Consider the following 13,850-nt stretch of genomic DNA (forward strand, 5'->3'; position numbering starts at 1 on the left):
TTACAAAAAATTGGGAAAAGTTCCCTTCCACATTTTAGTCTGCCTATTTATGAAGAAAGGGAATTAAATGTCGACCCCTTGTAAAAGAATTCATGAATGATAATTTGTATGAAGCATGATTCTTAATTATGGCTCAAATTTGGCAGGGATGCATATGATATCTTATGTAACATGAATGGTTTAGCTAGGAAATTTCTGTGTACTGTTCGAGGCCATTACTCATTTGAAGGAGGAAGAAGCATATTTCTGCACAACCAATACATGTCATTTCCTGTGCTAGGTTCTTTACATTCGTTATCTCATTAATCTTCATGCTAGCCCTGTAAGATAGGTATTACTCTCAGTAATTTATAGCTGAGAAAACTAAAGCTCACAGAGGTAAAGTAATTTGCCCAAGATTGTAAAAAGTCTGATTCCAAAGCATACGCTCTTTCCACAGGCGACACTGCAGAGTTGAATAGGGAGATGTCAAAAATTTCTTTCTCCATTGCCAAGGCTTATTAGCTTATACATGACCTAATTACAAATATGGACAGATAATTTATCAATATCTTTGCTCTCTCCAGAATTTGCCTATGATTAAATACTTTGATCAGTCAATAGGTACCGATGTGCTACTGTGTTTCTCCAAAAATAAGACCTAGCCGGACCATCAGCTCTAATGCGTCTTTTGGAGCAAAAATTAATATAAGACCCAGTCTTATTTTACCATAAGACCTGGTCTCAAATAATATAAGACTGGGTCTTATATAATTTTTGCTCCAAAAAACTCATTAGAGCTGATGGTCCGGCTAGGTCTTATTTTCGGAGAAACACGGTATTACAGGATATACCCTCAAAGGAAATAAAACAGTGTGTGGGCTCTGATTAACTAGTTGTGCACGTTGGGCAAGCTTCTTAACCTTTTTGTGGCCTAAGATTTTTCATCTTGTAAAATGAGGTCTTTGGACTAGGTGGTGTGAATCCCATTTGCTTCAATTCATTCACTCATTCATTCATTCACTCATTCAGCAAACAGATCGTGATTTTTCTAAATACCAGGCACTGTTTTATATGCTGAGAATATAGTGGTGAATGCAGTTAAAATCTCATGGAATTTACATTCTAAAAAATTCCCCATCGTAAGACACTGATTCTCAATGTAGTGAGGAGCTACAGGTGGGACAAATTTTCCAAATCGCTTGGGTAACTTTTTTGAAAGTACACCTGTACCGCCTCCTAGATCTGCTGTCTGCTCCTCAGGAAGTAAGCACTGTGGGAGCACAGCCTTTGTAAACATTCGTGGTATCCTTCATATAGGCTTGGCAGAAAAAAAAGGTTGAGAATGAGTGTTCTAAGCGATACAGTCAATTAAAGAGACGCCAATCATATTGCTCTACTTTGCAGTCTGAAGGAAGACTCATTAAAAGGGCCAATTCTAAGCTTAAAGTTCGTTTGAAAATGTACTGGAATTAATTGTCCCTGATTAATTTAAGTCCTATGCATATTTGTGCCAATCAGAATGCTTACCCACCTTATTGTCGGCCATGACCTCTCAGGCTGAATTCTCATGGAAAAACTGATTAGAAACACCACTATCCTCTGAAAATGAGTGTTAGTCCCTCAGGCTATAGCCAGTTTTCAGTATTTAGATGCAAACAAACAAGCAAACAAACATTAATGACGTCATAAAATTCTGGTGATAAAAGGTCGGTGTATATATTATGCTTTCATGTTCTGAGAATCATAACAAAATTTGATTGTTGGGAAGTTTTAAAAAATTTATTTCCACTCCACTCAAATCTAATAGTTAAAACTAAAGTTTATGCTATAGGCAGTACAAAATCTCCGTAGACATGTATATGACTTGAAAAATTTTTAAAAAACACCTCCAGTTTAAATTTAACACTGTCAGTCATAGAATGGTTTATTTTAAACTTGCTGTTCAAACTTTCAAATGCCACACATGTGGCAAAAAAACAGTTAACACACAACATCTGCCACAATTCTATCTTTGAACTGCCTTTTCTATATTATATGTTACAATTTCTTTCAATTTCTTACATTTATGGTATTTTTAAAGGCAGCAATGTCAATTTTTTTTTTTTTTGCTTTGAAAACACTTCCATTAATGTTCTGAAATTGCTTAAAATAACAACTTTTTCCCTTTAGAATTCTACTGCTGCCCACATTAATGAAATCATTCAACGTAATATTAATAAGTTGTTGAGAGGTATACGGTACTCAGTAAGTCAACTCCCACCTCTAAGTTTAAATGAACTCCAATCCAAAACAAGCATTTTCCTAAATCTGTATACTCAGCTACTTTTCTCAAAAATATTTCCATTCTGAAATAAGTTTGTGTGTGTGTGCGTGTGTGTGTGATACAATAGTTTCATCTTTTATTCCTAACAGAACTCATGCTGTACTTTTTTTTCTCAAAATATATTTGACATTGTCTGTGCAAAATGTTAAGTTCTGTATAGGTATGTACCTTATTTTGAAAAAGTTTATAAAATATAATTCCTAAAAACAACCTCAATATTAGACAATAGAAGAAGAAACATATCAGACACAGCCTAATTTTTCACATGAGAAAATAAGTATGTTCTTAAAGCTCCAGTAATACATTCCTTGAAAAAACTCAGAATGCACTTTGGTCATTATTAAACATAGTAGAACACAGGCAAATAAAACAAAATGCTTTTGTTGTTTTCTACAGAAAGAAAATATACTAGAGAGGCTGGATTGAGGTTGATCAAAAGGAATGGTAGGAGCAAAGTGATATTATGACATGGCTCTGTTCTCTACACATTCCTGATCTTAAGATTGTGATTTGGGGATTAGAACTGCACCAAATAAGACATTTACAATTAATTGTTTTAAATCCCCTAAAATGTGGTTTAAAAATGTGAGGATATTCAACACGATACATCTTGCACCAAAAGTTCTAGATTGTTTCAAATAAATTCTTTGTTTTAGAAACTAGATGCTCAGTTTTAAAAAAATGGCAAAAACATTTCATGTCTCATTTATTTCCTAAAGTATTCTTGATTGTACAAATATAACAACTTAAAATCAAGGTCCAATGTAAGATACTACCGTATTTGCCCTATTTGCCTAACATGCCAACATGATAAGTTCTCATTTGGACACTTGGCAAATTATTTGGGGGTTGGGGGTGGAAGTGGTTAACTTTCCAGGTTAAAAGCATCTAAAATAGCCCTTATATAATTGGAGGGGGGAGGGAGGGATGTACCAGACTAGGTTTGGAGGACAGAATTTGCAAGCTTAAGTTGTCTTTTTTGAAAATTTGGGTATACAGTGCTTTTACAACTATCAATCAGGGGAATATTTTATTGGTTTTTTACCTTACTGTTAAATTGTTCATTTGAGTGTGGCATGAACAGCAGACACTATAGTGTACCATGGGGAGAAAATTATTATACTTGAGTAAACATAATGTACTTTAGTAATATCAGTAGGCACTTCACTTGTGAGATGAGTATATACCTCACTCAAAAGGATACCATATCATGCCCTAGTACACTATAACATATCCCATATAAAGATACGCATTAAAAGTAACAAGTTTAAAAAGTGCACATTTTGAGCATGCACAGTTAGAGCTGTGCAAACAGCCCAGTGTTTCAAATAAATACAATTATTACTAGTAAATTTTTATCAAAATATCTTACAGTATGGTACCCATTTACACTTATTGCTCTATTAAGAGTTTTATCAAAGAGCACTTTGTTGACCTGTTATGTAATACCATATATATTAATACTGAAGGGTGCTTAACTGCAGCTTAATCAGTTTAGATCCTGGCATTGTTCCAAAATAATTCAAAAGAAACCCTGACTGGATGTTGATTTACTGAAGAAAATGCTTTATGTGTCTAGCAGAGTCCAATGCAATATTCCAAAGTTAAAGAAGTTTCCTCAAGTAAGGCAAGTTCACAGCACCGGTGGAGAAACAGTGCTTAGCAATGGCTCCTATTCTCACGATTTGTTGTTTTGTAAATTATTTGTGAGCAATTACCAGGATCTCAAGTATCTGGATATCAGTTTTATCACCCTTTCATCAACAACTAAGTACATCAATGCTACAAATAAAATATAAAGACTAAAATAAATGTAAAAAAAAAAAAACAGTGAACAAGTAAAATAAATATAAGAATTGCACAAGACAGTCTGATGTAAACACTTCAATTTCCCAGCTGAGACCCTGAAGCAGAGTCAGTGACTGCTTTCAGGCAGCTTAGTTGGTACTCTTATTCTGGAAAAGAGGCTACATCTTCTTTTCTCTGAATTGTCATGACTTAATCTTCCACAGCTAGTGAAAAAATAACAGAAGCAGTGACCATTAGAGCCAGTTTTAATATCGCAACTTATTAAATTATATCACATAATACTATTTTTTATCTAAATGTCATTCATCAACAAGTGTTGGTTCTACTATTTAAACTTCTTTATCCTTTTATTTTCAAGAAGAGTTCACCTTAAATAAAGGGAAAACCACATTTCTCTTGCTTTCTTTTCTAAGGAAGTGGCAATATACATATACTACTTGCTTGATATGAATGTTCTACAACTTATTCACTAACAGCTGAACATATGTTGGAGCACGTATGCATTACTATATAGATAAATAATATCACTTTTGGCCAAAAAACGAAGTAGGCCTTTTTTCATTTTTTGTCACCTAACTAAGATTCCGATTATATGAGTAAAAATAAATCCCTCCACTTACCCTACACAAGAGTCCTATTTGTAATGAATACTGTTCCAAATTAGGAGTTCCAACAGTATTATATACCAAGAATGCTCATCATTCTTTGAAATTAAATGTGAAATTATTTTCACTAATTGTGTACAATATTATCAAAATGATTCCATGACTGTGCACGTGAGATCTCAAAGGAGTGCTAGAGGAAAATAAATGTCACAAAAATGGAATAGGGCACTAAGTCAGAAAGAATACCTGCAAGCTCTTACCTTTAAATTAAATCCAAGCAAGTCACTGATAACACCAGAAACGGCTGACAGGATGACAACCTGGGTGATGTTATAAAGCAGAGGATTCATTGTCAGCCCATATAATCGAAAGGGACTGTCCAATTCCTAGAAGAGAAAAAAAGCACGAGCCCAGATTCAATAAGAGTTGTCATAGTTAAACCAATTCAAGGCAATATACAATGAGGATTAAAAAAAAAAGCTTTCAAAAAACAAATTGTGGATAGTTTTAGAAAGGATCCATTTGGTTAACCTAAAATAAGTAAATATACTTTTATGGGCTTTTCTATAAGGTGACTTCCTTTAAAAGAACTTTGTAACAAACTGATGGCTGCCAGAAGGGAAGGGCTGGGGGGCTGCGTGAAAAAGGGAAAGGGATTAAGAAGTACAAATCAGCAGTTATTAAATAGTCAGGGGATGTAAAGTACAGCATAGAGAATAGAGTCAATAATATTGTAATAACTAAGCACAGTGCTAGGTGGGTACTAAGACTTACAGAGGGGCATCACCTTGTAAGTTATATAAATGTCCAACCACTATGCTGTACACCTGAAACCAATTTAACATTAAATATCAACTATAACTGAGAGAAAAAAAAAGGACTCTGTAAATTTGTAACTCCAATTTCTATCCCAAATGAATGACTAGTAAAGTATTGGTCTAGAAGCTACAAGGAGGTTAGAGAACACTTTTTAGTATGCGAATAGAAAGTGAGAAAGAACAATGTCTTTTTGCACAAGAATTAGAAATTTAATTAGCCAATTTTCTATCAATATTAATACATATGCAAAGACTCCTCTTTGAGACAATTAATTTTTGAATATGTGGATTAATTAATTAATTGACTGGTTCAAACATTCAAAGCTCTATTGTATGCCAGGCCCTGTGCTAGGCTCTGGGAAGTTAAGATTCAGCTCCTGCGCTGAAGGCCCTTACAGTCTAACAGACATGCAAATACCGTGTTTCCCTGAAAAGACCTAGCTGGACAATCAGCTCTAATGCATCCTTTGGAGCAAAAATTAGTATAAGACGTGGTCTTATTTTACTATAATATAAGACTGGGTCTTATCTAACATAATATAAGACAGGGTCTTATATTAATTTTTGCTCCAAAAGACGCATTAGAGCTGATTTTCTGGCTAGGTCTTATTTTCGGGGAAACATGGTAAATAAGTCAACTATGAGAGTCCCATATGAGCCACTCACATAAAAGGCAGTGGGTCACAGAGGAAGGTGCCCCTGAAACTTCATGGGTAGGAGAGAGCAGGTATTCCATCTGGACACATGAACACATGGCACCTTTGAATTGCTACAGGTTGCTCAGCCTTGTTAGAGCCCAAGTGCAAGGGAAAAAGTACTTCCAATTTACAAAACGGACTACATACGTACGGGTCATTCTTTAGGCAGACTGTATTGACAGACTGGCACTAAAGGAATTTAATGAGAGGGATAGTATATCAGAGGTGCATGTGAGAAAGGCAGCCAGGTCGGCAACAGGGAAGACGGAGGAGAGGGCAGTGAGAGCAGAGCAAGATGCCCTAAGAGTTGAGTGCATCATCAAAAGCCTAAGTGAGAGATCATGGGGGTCTGACTTAGGACAGTATTGATGGGGAAGAGGTGATGAACTGGAAGATATTTGAGAGGCTGCATCAATGTGCCTAAGAATTTCTTGGCTGTGAAAAGTGAGAGAGAAGAGAAATCTATATCAAGTCCCAGGTTTCCGACTAGAAGACTAGGCACGATCAGAAAGGATCACACTTGTGCTTTGTATTTTAGTTATTTTAATATTTTTCTCTCCTCTGAGATAGAAGCTGCTCTTAAATCTCATCTTTATAGCCTCATCCTGTCTAGCATAGTGCCTACACGCTGAAGATACTCGATCCATATGTATCAAATAAGCCCACGCTCCTCTTCTGAACCCTTTCAATGCCTAATACATTATGCGGCACAGTCTATAGCCAATAAATACTTTTTAGTTGAGTGGAGAATTAATCATAACATTGAGACACAACTAATTTCATACCAGTCTCTGAATACTTATAAACAACTCTAAGAATTATATTTAGTTATAGAAATTATATTTAGTTATAGAAATATGTTAAAAAATATTTTCCTTTTAAGAAAAAAAAGCATTACTAACACTGCAAAGCAGTGATAAAAATATTTTATTAAATTACCTCCAAAGAGTTATTATTATGAGATCAGATATATTGAAATTATGTTCTTTTTGATTATTACCCAAAATGACTTGAAAATAAATTGTTTAGTGGTAATATGTATTTATTATAATGATTATGTATTGCTACTTTTTAAGCTAATTCAGGCCAAGCAGAAGACTGCTCTAAGAAATACAACATGAAAAAATTTCCAAATTAACATTATATCTTCGTTTCTGAAATCTATTTTAAAGTTCTAGCAGGCAAAAATTCCCAAAGACACCAAAGTCTACAATACTCTAAACATTATAAAATGTCTCAAAATTTCAAGTTATTAAAATTTCAAAATGAAAGGATTTGAATTACTTTACTAGCTTTGCAATGAGAAATAAAATGTAAATGGCATGAATGATCTCAAATATAATTTGGAAACAAGTGGATAATCATGAAAACCAAATACAAGGCAGAATCTACAAACAGAAGACCAAGATATAATGTTAGAACGGCATATTGTACATTATATCCATTTTCAATTTTATTTTTACCTTTAGCAGTTTAGTAGCCAGTTTTAAAACATTATTCACTAGTGTCAGTTCCTCTTTTTTGTTAGGTTTCTTCTCCATTTTCAAGTATAGGTTTATCTTTCATAAAAAAAGCAAACAATTAAAAATGCTTAAAATGACAACCGATAGTCATTTTTAGTTTATATCTTTCAATTTCTTTAAAAAATATCAATGGTAGTTGTCTGGTTATTGAGATTATAGGGGCTATTAATATTCTTCATATTTTATATTCCAAATTTCCCACAATAAACTTATTTTCTAATAAGAAAATAACCATTTAAACTTTTCAAATACAATTAAAAGCTGCAACAAGAAAGGAAAACTGGATGTCATTATTTAAAAGGTGAAACACTTTAGTCCCAGAATCAAATCAACCTAAAGAATAATAATAACTAGAGTAAAGTTAATCAGTTGGTTTGTTGGCTCCTCTCCCTTTTAACTGAGCTCATTTGACAAGGTTATCAATTTTTTAAAATCAAACTACCCCTGACAAAAATATTCAAGTTCATTGGCGGTAAGTTTCTTTAAATAATTCCTATGAAATGGTAAAGAAAATATTAAATTCATACAAAATAAAGTTAACCATCAATAATATTATGCTTTCTCCTTCCTATTGAATAAAAATTCAAACATGGCTCTGCTATACTGCAAAGCAAATATATCCCACTAATGGTTTAAAATCCATCATTTCAACTGACGATGAGACATAAAAACAGTAGATTAGATTTGAAGTCTGCATCAATGCAGGAACACTGAAGAAAGGCTTGTGTCCTATAAATGACAAGTTTTGCTTTACAACACAAATGGTCTTAATCTAATAACACAGGCTCCTCAAAAAGTTGAAGTAAATGAAAACATTTTAGTTTCATATGTAGACTACAGACATTAATTTGTAACATAATAAACATGTATTCTTACCTGTTCTGTTAGTAATATTGAGGTATTGCTATATTTTTTACTTGTTTCTGATCCAAGAGTAACAAATCTTAGGAGAAAAAGTGTTAACGAGATGCACCAGATTACCAGTTCCCAGTTGTAGTGACAATCAAGGAAGATCTCATGCACATGAAGCAACTAAAAGTGTTTGAAAAAGGCAACATGAAGAAGCAATGTGATTCAAATTCTTTTTAACAGAAAATAACATTTTTACTTCATACAGACTGATCATGAATGTAGTGTTACATTTTAAAAACATTTCACTATTATGAAATATTTCAAGCACACAGAAAGTACAGAGTATAATGTAATCAAACCACATGGGGCCTCTACCCATTTTTGTCAAATCTTAACATTTTACAATATTTCTTTCAGATTATTGAAAAATAAAAGATTAAAGATTCAGTTGAAGCCCCTTTAAACTTTTCCTTGATTATTATTCCCCTTCTCCATTCCCTTTGTAAGGGTAATACATTAATTTTTTTTGCATGCAAAAATAATGCACGCAAATACATATGTAGTTTATATATATGTAATTTAACTACATATATATCCTAAACTATGTTATTTTACATCTATTTTATAATCTATAAAAATGTTATTACGTTGTCCATATCATTCTTCAATTTGCTTTTTATTCCACCTAATTTTGTTTTCAAGATTTACCCATGCTAATATGTGATATAAATTCACTTATTCTAACTCCTTCCTGTAAGGAAGGTATTATAGTAAAAGAATCAACCACAATGTACTGGTCTCCTCTATCCATTAACATTTACTTTGCTGTCAGTTTTCCTCATTATAAACAATGCTATAATAAACATCCTTTTACACGTTTCTTTGCGTGTAAGACTCTCTAGAAGTAAAATGGCTGGGTTGGATATTCACATATTTCTCACTAAAACAGTAGTACCAATTTATATTCTCAGCAGTGTTATCAGAGTTCCCTTCACCCCTCATTTATATCCACATTTGGTATTATCAAACTTAATATCTACCAATCTGATGGGTGTAAATTATCTTATTGTTTTGATTTTGCTTTTCCTGATTACTTAGGGAGGATGAATATGTCTCATATGCTTATTGGTCATTGGGCTGCCTCTTCTGTAAGATAGCCTTTCCTATTCCACTTTTTCTATATCAGGCTGTCTGCTTTTCTTATTGATTTGTAGAAGTTACTTGTATATCGGAATAGCAATGCTATTTAAGTCACATATTTTGTCAGTATCTTTTCCCAGACTTCATTTTGTCATTATGGTGTCTTTTGTAGTACATACATTTTTAAGGGACGGGTGTGGGAGAACAGCAATATATGAAAGACTGCATGTATCAGGGAAAAGTCTAAAATATTTACTATCTGGCCCTTTACAAAGGAAGTTTGCTGATCTCTGTATTATAGGGCAAAACTGATTTTTTGTTTTGATGTTGTGTCCATCTTTCCTGGTCAATACTTTCTACCAAAATGCTCACTAGAAATGGTAGGGAAGGTAACTCTCTTATTTCTGATTTTAAAGTTAATACCTCTAAGGCAATAAATATCGTTAAGTACAATGTTTGCTCCAACTTTTGAAAGATATGCTTTATCAGATTAAGGACAGACAGAAGTTTCCAGTCATTGTACTATAAATGTCCACTGAAATTTACCAATTTGTTTTCTGCATCTAACTGAGATAATTGAATGTTTCCTCCTCCTTTACTCAATTAAGGGAGCTCAAACTCAATTAATGGATTTTCTAAAGTTGAGAATCTTTGCATTCCTGGAATAAACTATCTTGATTATGGCACATTTATTGTTATTAAATTGCTGGCTTCATCGTCCTAATGTTGTGCATCTAAGTTAATAAGGGAAATTAGTTCATGGTTTCCCATTGTCATCCTGCTCTCTCTGGTGCTGGTAGCAAGATTATATTAGCCACATAAATGAGTTGGGGAAATATGCCCCGTTTTTCTATTCTCTAGATATTTTGTAGGATTAGGACTACCTGTTTATTTTAATATTTGGCAAAATTCACCTGTGAAACCATGGGTCTAGAGGAGTTTTGTTGGTGGCAGATTTTTAAACTACTGAATCAATACTGCTTTATGGTTTTAGGTGTCAGGTTTTCAATTATTTTTTGAGTCAGTTTTAAGAATTATGAATTTCTAAAAAAACTGTCCACGTAAGCTTTCAACTTTAATGACATATAGTAACTTATACTGGTATTCTTTCAAAAAATCCTCATTTGTGCCAGTATTTCAGTTTAATACTGTGTTTTTTCTTTTTAAATACAAAAGGTACCAAAAAAAATGTATACACATTTTAAGAAAGGAATACTGTATTAAAGTTATAATACTCAATATATACCAATAACAAAAGGTGAATACAAGTCACGTTTGACTTCTGCAATTACAAGAGGTGCTCAAAATGGTTACTTACCATCAGCGTCCAGAAACTTTTGATGCTTGAGCAACGTTGACCGAAGTGTCTACCTGTATACATCTTTTGGGCACCCCCAGTATTTGTTATTTATCTATTTTAAAATTTCCAAATATATGAGGTTTTTTGTTGCTGTCATTGTTTTCTACTTTAACTGCATTACAACTAGATTAAGTGGTCTGTATGGTATCAGTTGAGGAGCACTTTGTGGCCCAGTACATGGGAAAGTTTTGTAACTGTGCTTATGCCTGAAAAGAATATGTATTCTCCAATTTTAGAATAAAATTTTGACTCTCTTATTTGGATACATTATCTTAATTATATTTTTTGTCTGCTTGATCTATCAATTACCAAAAGAATGTATTGAAACCTTCCAACATGGTATTTTGTTAATTTCTCAATATAGTGCTATTGATTTTGGCTATATACAGATATATTTAAAGGTATATGATTGCATGCATACAAGTTTGGAAGTGTTAGATCTTCTTGATGAATTATTTTTTTAATTTTTGTCAGGCTTCTTGGATTACAGTCTATTTCATCTGATATTAATGTAAGTTTACCAGCTGTCTCTTGGCTAGTATTTGCCTACAATATTTTTTTCTATCCTTTTACATTTAAGACCTTTCAACATTACTATGTTCCATGTGTCTTTTGTTGATAGCAATAGATTTTGTATTTATAAGAGAAGAACTACAGGATATACATCAGAAACATGGCAATTAAATCCTGAAGAGACTGAGATATAATAAGAAATTGTGAATAAAGAAATCAGTCTTTCCCTTTTGTTTGCTTTTAAGATTTTAAGATTGTTCGGCAGTTTATCTACAATGTATTTAAGTGTGGATTTACTTTTATAGCTGCTTTTTGTTTTTGTTGTTTCCTAAATTTGAAAATTAATGCTTTTCTTCAATTCAGAAAAATTCATAGCCATTATCTCTCCAAATATTGTTTTCCCTCTAGAATTCCTGTTAGATGTACATTGGATCTTTCATGTGTCTCAGTCTCCTTTTCATATTTGCATCTCTTTCTCCCTGTCCTATATTCTGGGTAATTTTTTCCACCTCCCAGTTCACGATTTTCAGTTGTCTTTAATTGGCTATTTTTTCTGTTTGTTTTGTTTTTAATGTTGATGACCATATTTTTCATTTCTCTGAAGCACTCTTTGGTTCTCTTTCAAATCTTTTTTTTTCATGGTGTTATGTTTTTAATCACTTTAAACAAACTTATCTTATAGTTTCTATCTGATCAGTCTATTATCTGAAGTAGCTGGAGATTTAATCCTGCTGTTTATTGATCAGTTGACCCACGCATGTTGGATTGTTTCTTCAGGTGTTTTGAAACTTAAAGAGGCTTTATCTGTGTAAATCTTGTGAGGCCTAGATTGAAATCACATACGGCAGAATAGTCTTGGTTTTGCTTCCACCATGTACCCAGGAGCCTAGGATCACTTTTTAAATTAACTTCTTGACATAAGGGTTATAGGACAAGATCTATAATGTACATTTATTTGAAACCTGAACCTGTAATAAGGGCAGGCCTACAGCTACATATTCTTAGGAGAGACTTTCCCCACCTCCTTGCCAGAGTCCAGGCAGAGTCAGACAAGCTTCTTTATTGTCTTCCTGTGCTGGTGGGCAGGCTGTTTTTCTTATTCACCTTTTCACTGAGACTATAGGCCTTTGAGGGTTCTGGCCTTATGGGGTAAGCATGTATAAGAGTGTATGTCAAGGCCTCATCTTCTGTCCTCATGTGGGCATAAAATCTCAAGTTTCTAGGACACTAAGATTGACAAATGTACCTCACCTCCTTGTCCTAGGGCTGCCAGGGCATCAAAATATATACTTAATTGCTCTGTTTTTCAGTTTTATCTTCATTTTGGCCCCTTACTGTCTTAAAAACTCTCTCACACACACAATATGCATACTTAAAAAGCTCATATATGGGTATTAAAAAGCTGGGTTTTATTTTTGAGCATTGTATGATGTTTTAAAGGAGAAGAATTTTCAGGTAATCTGGTATGTCCTATTATTTGAAATGAAAGTTTAAATTTTATAGCATAGTATATCCTGAAATACTTTTGTGTTTCCTGATTAATCTGATCAATGAGAATTTCTAGCATCATTCCTAAGTTTTTTTTTGGGAAGTAAAGATAACCAGGTGAACTGTAGACAAAAACTAATTATTATATGTCCAATCAACAGACATCTGAGAATATGCTAGCCACTGTTGTGACATAGAACTGAATAAGGTGTATTTATTTATTCTACTGAAAAATAATAATAAACTGCAAAAAGTCAATTTCAAAATTGTGTAGCTAGGCTTACTTACATTATTACTCTTATTGTTTATTATTAGAAAGCCTTCTGAGGCTGAACACTTATAGATCTCATTATCTAATTTCTACACAGAATAATTTAACTCACCTGGGCACAACAGATAAACACAACTGAGATAGTCAACAAGAAAGCAGAGGAAACTATTACATCAACTGATCGCTGAGGACCTCGACGCTGGGGATAAAAAAGAGAAAACAGTTTTAAATATATTTACTAATTAGCAGGTAATTCCATGCTTTCAATTAAAGTGCTGATCCATCACTGCAGGTTGATAACTTATAACGTTGAAAACATGCCTAATTTGTCAAATGAATTTTAATTACAAACTGTTACTACTTCCTGAGGATTTGCAAAACAGTGAAATGGTGAATATATAGCCTAGAATTCTTAGCATAACTTCCAAATATTTCATTTTTAAAACACCGATCATTTACTCGACAAAT

The 13,850-nt window shown here is 33.2% G+C and overlaps 1 protein-coding gene across 2 annotated transcripts in view; it reads right to left on the reverse strand.

The window, feature by feature from the left end:
- Positions 1-1,433: 1,433 nt before the first annotated feature.
- Positions 1,434-13,850, reverse strand: part of PHTF2 (putative homeodomain transcription factor 2) — a 111,353-nt gene continuing 98,936 nt past the window's right edge. The window contains exons 15-19 of one of the 2 annotated variants that reach the window (XM_033088896.1): positions 13,495-13,581; positions 8,635-8,790; positions 7,699-7,794; positions 4,980-5,105; positions 1,434-4,317 (exon numbers count right to left, since the gene is read on the reverse strand). In XM_033088896.1, the coding sequence (XP_032944787.1) occupies positions 4,297-4,317; positions 4,980-5,105; positions 7,699-7,794; positions 8,635-8,790; positions 13,495-13,581 (486 nt within the window). In that variant the 3' untranslated portion in view covers positions 1,434-4,296. The remainder of the gene's footprint in view (positions 4,318-4,979; positions 5,106-7,698; positions 7,795-8,634; positions 8,791-13,494; positions 13,582-13,850) is intronic. The other variant, XM_033088897.1, reaches the window with a different exon arrangement.

The sequence above is a fragment of the Rhinolophus ferrumequinum genome, chromosome 20, assembly GCF_004115265.2.
Source record: "Rhinolophus ferrumequinum isolate MPI-CBG mRhiFer1 chromosome 20, mRhiFer1_v1.p, whole genome shotgun sequence".
Classification (NCBI taxonomy): domain Eukaryota; kingdom Metazoa; phylum Chordata; class Mammalia; order Chiroptera; family Rhinolophidae; genus Rhinolophus; species Rhinolophus ferrumequinum.